Here is a 10,217-nt window from a genome sequence, read left to right as displayed (position 1 = left end):
AACACTAAATCGTGACTATACTCAACAGTCACCGAATCTCTGTAGAAAATACACACTAGTCCTAACCCGCTACTTCTAGACTCCAATCTTCAAATAACGATATATTCCGGAGAGACTCACCATCACTGCCCCATTTGATCTAATAGGGTCTTATCGCAACTCAATTGCCTTTATACTTCGATGAACTCTGTGAAAATAACCTTTTCTATTCTTCTAAGCAGTACCATGCAATTCACTCATTTGTAATGGTTGAAAAAGATATGGATGACTTTCTGTTTCACCGGAAACGGTAGGAGAATAGGACATTATATATGTTTCGTAAACAAAGGAGAATAACTATAGCCGCACCTGTTTTTTAAACATACCTCACTTTTTTCGAAAGCTATGATTTATTATTGAATAAGCATTAATATTATTCAAGTTATAATTAAAAAGGAGAAATACAACAAATTCCAAGTGGGTGTAGGCTGTAATACTCACTTGGAAAGTAGTATGTAGAAGTTGTTATTATAAAAAAAGATAAAACTGCAGTTACTCGAAAAGGGCTGACTAGCGAATAGAAAGCGCTCGAAGAATTGGATAGTTAAATCGAACTATTTAAAAGTATCGATCAGCAAAGACCAAACAGAGAAAGGCGGCCTCAAACCGAAAATTTTAAAAAGAACTGAATGAAAAATAATTGCTGCTGCAAACAATGTTTCTATACAATTGTGAAAACTTAAGTGCGTAATGTATAGATATTAAACAAAGGTAATACATCATGCGTCAGTTATTGTTGATAACAGCGTCGTATCATAAACTCGCCAAGTTGCAGTTTGTTCACCAGGATCATTAGTCTGGTAGTAATAGTTAGGAAGATGGCTAAATAAAACAGCATCGATAAGGTAAACGACGTTTAAGTTTGGAAACGGAGGGCCCGTAATTAATATATCACCAAAGGATATTTATGGTCCTCTGTACAGGTCGGATATGAAAATGCCATCCGGTTTTCCCAGGTGAAAAAATGAGCTGGAAAATCTCATATGGTACACTAGTGAAAACTTTTGGATCGTGGGGCCCAAACCTCAAATAAGAACGCTGTAATAACGCCAGAAGTTTTGCAGGTTGGAAAAGCCTTGCCAGAAACTACCGAAAGTGCCGGAAAACTCGTCCTAAAAACCCGATATGGTACACGAGTGAAACCTTGTGGAAAGTGTGGCTAGACTCTCAACTAGTAGCGGTGTAATAGCGCCAGAAGTTTTGCAGGTCGGGAAACCCTCGCCAGAAGTAATCGAAAGTGCCGAAAACTTCGTACGGAAAACCTCACGTGGTACACGCGTCAAACTTTTTTACTTGACTTTTAGGATAAAAATAAGGAAAATTGACGTTAAGTGTTTTGAAATTGGTTCAATAACGTATGTTAGTCCAAATTTCACTTACCTAAAATATTATATAACATTATCAGGTAAGCTCCTCTGTTCTATTTGGATTGTGAAGATTGAAACATAATATTTAAGATTGTTTATGCTTGATTCTTATCAGTATTAGAAAAAGGTTCTAGTGCTATAATTTTGAACCGTATATTTGGAAAGTATTCAATTTTATTAATAATCTTGTAATGTCGACATACTTTTTTTAACCTTTCACAATTTGGTGATTGTCGATTACAAATTCTGATGCCATTTTATTTTTATTTTAACAATAATATGTTCACAATAGAGGTAACGTAACATTATAAACACACTTAATTGTTAGTGTTGTTGTAATAATAATAGCCATACAAAATAAAATCAAATTAAAATAACTAGATACATATCTCCAGTTTAGGAGCCTCATTTTCATCTTTGTAACGTATTTCACTAGAAAATTAATCAGTTGAACATTCGGTTTATGCATAATAACAACTCAAATTTACATATTGTTTATGAACAAATCTGTTATTAATAGGGTCTCCACACATGCCTATTATTCTCTTTGGAATATTTATTATTGTCTTTATCACTAGAACTCACTTCATCCTTTTGCTTCACTAATGTTACAGCTGCTTTTCTAACTTTGACACTTAAATTAACACCCTCACAATGTTTAATATCCTTATTTACTTCTTTGTTTAAATTTTTTAACGTTTCTTTTGTATCTTTTTCTATAGTGCTGGATAGTTCTTTTACCGAATTTTTGTTATCTTTATCATCAACATCTTCTTCAATTTCCGTAACATCTAACTTTTCGCTAGAACTATCTGGATTTTGGGACGTCTCTTCTTCGGGTGAATTTCTTGCCATCAATTGGTTATTTCTGAAAGTCATCCAATTCCAATCATGAGGATACAGCTGGGAATAGAACCATTGTCCTGAAAATAAAGGAAAAATAACGCAATGAGATAAACTGTTATTATATAAGCTTAGAGGGCGTTGAAAAACTTAATGCTAAAATTAAGTTAAGTAGACATTTCGTACATCATGTGTGTGTTTCTAATGAGGCCAATTTTCATGGTATTCAAAAACCAGAACAAGTTTTTTTGTTTAATAAATTCATTACAAACAAAATTTTTTTGTAGCAATGGAATTGTTAGTATGAAGATTGTGGAGTTTATTGAAAATCCTCCAATATATTATTAAAAAAACTAAAACATTTAATACCGGGTGCGGTAGAATAACTTTCTTTATTCAAAAGTAGATAGATCGCTTGGATCAGATACTTTTGATCTGATTTTCATGATGTAAGTACATACTCAAATTTTTTTACATAGTTTTGATAAGCAAATCATGTAGGTGTCGTCCCCCATTCTTGCTGCATTGAGTATACGAACTTGTAGAGTTTGTCATGACTCTTTCAGCCTTAGCAGGCATTATGTTGGCACTTTCTTCCTTCCAAATCTTGAATGATCCTTGGGCGTTCAACATAAATACGAAATTTAAGAAACATTATACAAAAAAAATTGGGACAAATTGGGATGACATGTTCTGAGACGTGTTCCGATGCTCTTGTGATATGTACTGCCCTGTTGCTCCGAATTCACTGATACTTAGAGTTCATTGCACATCACACTATGTCTTAGGTGAATGCAAAGACTTTCCACGCAATTCCCCACTGCCTCCATCTTCAAAATTGTTCTCCACTAAGAGGTCTAACTAAACGATTGTTGTTTTTCGTAGAATAGGTCGTTAAATCGTATAACCACCTTAAAAGGGCCATTCCAGTCATTTTGGAGATTCAAGGACCACGCCTTTTTTTCTCATCGGATTATAAGATAAAACTCTGTCTTCGACTTGTAATAACAGACCGTTGATCCAATCGCATCCTGTCATACCAGCCTCTCATGAGAACTACTTATCTTGTGTCGGAATGCAGCATGGATAAGCAACAATATTCGACTCAGTTCTTTGAGTCTGGTTGTAGGTCTTTTCCTAACAATCTCGCTACACCAATCTGTAATGTAATTCTATCGAACCCAATAAAGTATTTTCCTCGATTTCTTCATGCGTTTAGTCAATCCGACATGCGCTCAACTAGTGCCACCATGAATATGGCTGTGCTCCAGGCAATATGGCTGCGATACTTTCAATTAGACTCTAAAATTCATCTCTTGATTAACCCCTTTTTCATCTTTTTCACTCAGCTCTTTTTGACCTGGTTCCAATTTAGCTTGGCTCATTTCCATTCCTTTTTTCACGTCTTCTTTTCTCACCTAATTTATTTTTAGAAGGTCATAACCATATCTCCAATTTTTCTTGGTCCTTCTTTATATTTTCTTTCAGTTCTTATCAATTTCACAGGATGGTACACGGCCAGTCTGTCATATAATATGACGAGTTTTTCAAAAAATATAGTATAGAGTTTGTACTAGATGAAAATAAAAGAAAATGTACTGGATTTATGTAGCTCTCTTCTACTGAAAATCTGCTGAATAATTACTTGTTGTATATACTTGATTTTGTAACTTAAATTGAAAAATTCAACGGCTAATGATTTGTCTTGTTGACTACTCAATATGACGTATTAGTCCAATCCATTCATTGAGATACCCTTTAAACTCATTGACGTAATTTCCCAAGCTGTAACAGTTATTTCTGATCAATAGCGTTGCATATTTTACATTGAGATATTGGTGAAATAATTCAAAAACATCTTCGTCTTTAATAATGTTTGGACTCTCAAATTTCACATTCCATGTAAATGTAGATAAATAAAAAAAATAATTATATCTATATATTTTCGCAGGATTCTATTCTATAGTCAAAACCGTTTTTTGGTGATATTCGATGAGTGTAGTAGCCAAATTTGCTGTGACTTCGGTATTGAATTCTATATAAGAGTAATAAGCTCCCAAAAACCAGAGAAGTTTTTTCAATTTCCAATGAAGCAAAAGTTTTAATATGAATTATATTTTTCTCAAATAGTTGGGTCAAAATTTATGACTACTTACCAGGAGGAGGTATGAGTGGAGTATTCAGGAACAAACTGGCGGCTAAAGCATTATTGAATAGTTGATTATTTTGCATTTGAGGTGGAGGTATACCAGGAAACGCAGGAGTTGGTTGCGGAGAAGGAGTTGGAGAAGCCGTAACGGATATATCATCTTCTTGGGGAGATTGTGGATCACCTGTTGTAGCGAGCAATCTAACCTTGCTACTAGGAGATGTCTTTGGTGACGTTGTACTGTGGGCACTACTGCAACTTATTGATATAGGACCTAGTGACGTTGAAGACGGTTCTGCAATGAAAAAATGATGCAGTTAATTAGTCAGTAGTTGCCTACCGACAGGTGACAAACTCATCTTTTATTTAATGTTTTAGTTAGATTATTCTAGAACAACCACAGGATAAATGTATACAAATCACTGAGAATGTTCAATCTCTGAATTTTGGTAATACTAGTTGTTATAGTATGCCATAAGTCACGAAAATAATAGAGTGTTTCACGAAACTGTAACACGAGTACTCTTTCAAGAATTGCGTCAAGTTGAGAGTGAAAATAAAAATCGATTGTTTTAGATTCATCGTCCATTCATTACTATTAAGTAATGATTGGACTAATGATGATAGAGTTTCCTGGAAAATAAGATTCAAGGTATGTACATTCTTCAATATTCATGTTTGTTCCTTCAATTTGATTTACTTATCTTATAGTCATATTCAAGAGGTTGGTTGTAATATTCAAGTAGGTTTTTGCAAGTAAAATAGTGAAGTATTTGTTTCTTTACCTCATCACTACTCACATGAAGCAAATAGATTGGTCAGTGAACGGACCACTGAAAAAGAATATCAATCAATGTGTGAGAAGCATAAACTTTAGCTTCTACCCTTCGTCAGGATGAGGGAAACAATGAAAAAACTGAGATACTGATGATAAATTATGCAGTTTAGTGTTGTATTAATCCAATTAACTTTCAACTTGCAGCTAATGAGATTATGAACTTCTACTTGAATAAATACCAATGAAATATAATTAATTCGAAGAAAGTATTTTGTTTATTATCATCTGTCATTAACACATGTAATTATTTTCCCAAATATCATTATTATAGAGAAAGTGAGGTTATATAAATACCGTTTGCTATCCTAGGCGACGTAGCTGGACGGTCTAAAGCAGCAAACATATGGTGAGGGAAATGAGTATGATGATGGCCCATGAAAGTTCCATGGGGGTATGTATGTCTTCCGCCCAATAAAGCCCATTCTGGTGGTGGGCCAGGTAATCCTGCTAAATGGTGAGCGATACCTGTAACAATAGAAATAAATTTTAATAATTTTTTTTGAAAATTATTTACTATATTCCACTAAAGGCATCATAGACCAGTTAGTGAAAACCGCGAGCGGCAATAGCCGAAACAATACCGACGGGCCTTGGAGGTGTCAAAATACATCTATTTAGTAGACTAGAGTAGCGTTAACCAGAGAAATTACTCTACCTACTATTAAAGGCCTACCTGCCTACCTGCCAACCACCGAATCAAAAAAGAGCTATAGCACGAAACTGGTGGAATTTCACATGTTAAGTTAAATGTTACTGCAAACTCCACTCCTCTTGGTACCTTCTGTCAATTATTTTAAGCTTCATCTCTGCAACCGTACTCCAGCCAGGAGCCATAAATTTCGATTTGCCGGAATTGGCCCGCGAGTTATCAAAGAAACATCAACGGATTGCTAGATGGCGTATTTTTTGTCGCTTGTCTCCGTCTTACGACGCTCTCAATCATTGTATATTCCATTGAATAGTCAATTTGTGAGTGATATGGTGCATACGGATGCGACGGAGATGTATCAAAGTATGGACAATATAATGAAAAACTATTTTAGTATGCGGCGGCGTGAACTAGTTTACTATTATGACAAAATCAAAGCCACTGACAAATTTCTAATTGCTTAATTGGAACACATGGATTCTTCGATTCTCAACCTCTAATTAGTCCAGAGTAGAAAAGAAATACAAATCGTGATGACTACTTGAACTGATGTGTATAATTTAGAACTTGTTTATACGATCAAAGACATTTTAAACTTGTAGTGACTTGTTAAGTTCAAAATAATTGAAATGGTCATCCAAATACCAGAAGAATCTAGGGGATGCTATGGCTCAAATTCACTAATTTTACTTTGAATTGATTGACCGCTCACTGTATTCAACAAATTTGGCCCTCAATGACTTTTTCCTATCTCTTATCTTCAAATTTCGACTAGCGGTAGCGAGATTTTTAGAGATTTCTTGAGAAATGTAGCAAATTTTATTTTGATTCTTTAAAAAGGTTAGATCATCGGAGGAAAAAGTGTATAGATTCAAAAATAACTGTATTGGCAAGTAGAAATGTTCTCTTCCTTTTTTAGATCGGAATCTTTTCACACAATTCAAGCAGAAATAGAAAACCACTTTAACCGGTTTGTACAATGTTAAGTCTGTATGTACTGTATGCTGGTTGCTTTTATGGTCAAGAGTGAATGTTTGGTGAATGAATTCATCACGGCCTAAAACGTGTTACGAATCAAGCGCATTTCGATCGTCCTCTCACTAGTGTCAGAACAATGGAAGTATTGCGTGATGATCAAAAAGACGGAACAGTCCACATTCCTTAATTGCTTCTAACTAGTTTTTAAGATGTTTTATTTCATAAAATTCTCATCTACGACGATACACGGAGGTGTAATTGAAAAACGTGAAAGCGAAAACTCGATTGTCTGCGGGGAAAGAGTTGGCCACAGTTTTTTAGGAGGGAAGTACCACTAGATATCTTACATGGATGTCAGACGATCGACGCAACCCAATATTGTGATCTACTGAATGAAGTCAAGCTTCTGTAGCAATGCAAAAAACGAGATTCTCCTGTCCACGAAGTGTTGCTTCGCCTCGAGATGGCCAGACGTCACACAGAAGTTACAACTCAGTAGAAACTAGTGGAAATGAATTGTTGAACAGTGGATGATACTTGTTGTCATATGACTTTTACATATTTGTACAGAAGACAAGTCCAACTATCAAGTTCAAACATGATCAAAACCACTTAGTTGAGCAAAATGCATTATAGAAGCAAAGCAAGAAGATTATATATAACAATAATTTTCAGGAATATAAATGTTCCTCGTGAAATCAATATAAATTATATTGGAGGCTTATCCATATTTGAATGATCGTAGTTAAGGTTGGTAGTCGGAATTTCATAGAATGGTTTTACCACATCCTGAGAGACTACTAAGTTAACCCGTCGATAGAGCTAAGGAACTATTTTTGTCATATCCCATTGAACACATATGTAGAAGTAAAAAAAAATTTGAGAATATTTTATTCTCATTAGCCGTTACTATTAATTTCATTACTCTGTAGATATTTTGACGTAATTTCTAATAGTAATAAATTATTATACTTCAGTATTATCTACATTATGAGATGAAATTCCAAAAAGTTGGCCCATATTGTTTAAATGCACATTTATGATCTTCACCGCCACTGGCGAATCCATCCGAATTTTCTTTTCTCCCCTTCTTTTGACTGTTCCTAAATTGCCATATTTATTTTATACTAAGCCCTTTTCTTTTGAATTAGTCTCTTTTGCAGCAGTTGATTATTTTCGTTATTGGGTGGGGACGGAGATTTTTCAATCAGTATGGAAATTGAATTTTATAACTGGTAGGAGTTGATAATGTGGAAAGAGCTGCTACTAAAGATACAATTATGATAATTCGTCTAATTAAAAACATTGATCATTGTACCAGATGATAAATGGATGAATACATGATGGTTCAGAAAAATTATAGTACTGGATATCGAGCAGTAGAATACAAAGCTATCAAAGTCCTTGCTGTATTTTTGGCCAGTATAATGGACGGGGTTGGTTTTTCATTATCGTGTTACAGAATAAATCAAATGATTACAATGAAGATATGAATTAATATTTAGTCCTGCAAATTCCCTTTTGGGGTATAAACACGGCTTCGTAGTACTTCATGGTTATTTAGTTAGCGCGAGAAACTGCCTTTTGTGCCTGGGATCATCATTTTTTTATTCGTATCCAATAACAAGCGTTAAATAACCATTATGTATGATGCCGCTTAAGAAATATGTTGCATCCAATGAATTGGTAGGCTATTTTCTTTAGACTTTAGAGTCTAAGTTGTGTTGAGGAAGTGGACTAGTTGACCAGGCCAAGACAACATAGTTACACGACAGTTTATCAGGATGTATGAAAGGCTTCTTTGGATGAATTATTCCGACAATCCAAACGACTAGTGTAAGAAAGGTGTACGATTTATGTTGAAGGAAAGGCGCCAATGACACAACATAAGAGGAATATTGCCGAAGTGATTCATTAAATTTTGTTGCAATATTTTTGACCACTGAAAGTGGTGGTAAATACATTTTGGTTGTAATAGGTAGACAATCACGTGGCCAATCATTCAGAAAATTCCCTGGAGGACCACAGCGATTAGGAAAGGAATTTATAGACCTTAGTATTCCTATTTTCAAACTGAGAATGGAAAAAACATGACAACAGCATTGAATTCGCAAATACAATCATTAGAAAGTACTCAAAGTAGTTTCTAGTCATAGATAGAAAATCTGCTGACAATAAGTGAAGTATGGCTGAAGTATTTATGAAAATTCTTTTTAGACGGGAATCGATATTTTTGTACACAAGCAGTGACAGAAACAAACAAAACCTGATCACAAAACGAAATCGACGAAGGAGGCAAATTTTCTCAGCATTAACCGAAAACTCATACTCAATTAAGAGAAATATGAAAACTTAGTTAATCTAATAAAATTATGAGCTTTACTCTAATTGGTGAATGTACAAGTACAAGTTAAGAGAGAACAGCTCAGAGACTCAATTTAGAAGTCATGAGAACCATAGTGTTGATTCCAAGATACGAATTAGTTTGCAACCTTATTATCAGTAAACAATAAAAATATTTCCTCTGACAAACAAGTTACAAGCCGAATTTTTTGTATTGAAAAAAGGGTAATTGTACAATATCACACATTTATGTACGCCTAATAAAAAACTGGACTAATCAAAGCTTTGATGTATGCCTGATGACTTCTGAAAAATCAAATTGCAAGTAGTGAACATGAGTGAAATGTTTGAGAGTAGTGTATTTAAAATATCCATTAGTTGTCTATAGTTTTGTTTGTTGATAGATTAAAGTATATTGGTACATTGAGTTTATCTCTACAAGATGAATTATGAGTGGATAAAAGAGATAATAATAACTAGAACACATGTAAAAATAAAATGTGTGATCTATTAAATGAACCACTGAAAAGGGATTACACAATGTATAGCTTTTGATCTTAATTTAGCAGAAATTAGGATTTAGGTAACAATTTCTAGTTCTACCCCAACTTCTACTTTTATATCTCAAATAATTTTCTTCATTTGGAGGTTATTTATAAATATCCCCATTTTTTCATCTCTATGAATTTTATATGTTTTATTCGAAATGCTCGTTAGTTAGAAGAATATTTAATCTCTTTGAATGTCCTTAAGATACGCTCGCAATTAAAGTAGCCCTTAAAGATAAGCCTAGAGGGGGTAAAAAACATCCCTTACAAGTGAAAAACTTCGTTAGAAAATCCCGGCTCGGAAACTTCGTTAACCAGCTACCGACTTGAACTTGATGTTAACAATGAGTCTTTGGATTTTTCGCAATTTTACCAAGTCTTAAGATAGATTTCAGGAGTTGATTGTTGGGGAAATGATCCATCAGTTGGCATTTATCTTTAGAAGGGTGAACTCTTTTGGTTG

General features: G+C 34.3%; 1 protein-coding gene across 1 annotated transcript in view; it reads right to left on the bottom strand.

Annotated features, from left to right (window-relative positions):
• Positions 1-1,656: 1,656 nt before the first annotated feature.
• LOC130442729 (runt-related transcription factor 3-like) overlaps positions 1,657-10,217 on the bottom strand; it is a 73,344-nt gene continuing 64,783 nt past the window's right edge. Inside the window, exons 4-6 of the mRNA XM_056777077.1 lie at positions 5,531-5,701; positions 4,406-4,693; positions 1,657-2,329 (exon numbers count right to left, since the gene is read on the bottom strand). Of these exons, the coding sequence (XP_056633055.1) occupies positions 1,920-2,329; positions 4,406-4,693; positions 5,531-5,701 (869 nt within the window). The 3' untranslated portion in view covers positions 1,657-1,919. The remainder of the gene's footprint in view (positions 2,330-4,405; positions 4,694-5,530; positions 5,702-10,217) is intronic.

The sequence above is a fragment of the Diorhabda sublineata genome, chromosome 4, assembly GCF_026230105.1.
Source record: "Diorhabda sublineata isolate icDioSubl1.1 chromosome 4, icDioSubl1.1, whole genome shotgun sequence".
Classification (NCBI taxonomy): Eukaryota; Metazoa; Arthropoda; class Insecta; order Coleoptera; family Chrysomelidae; genus Diorhabda; species Diorhabda sublineata.
The sequence above is the reverse complement of the archived record's forward strand: the minus strand, read 5'-3'. Positions and strand labels throughout refer to the sequence as shown.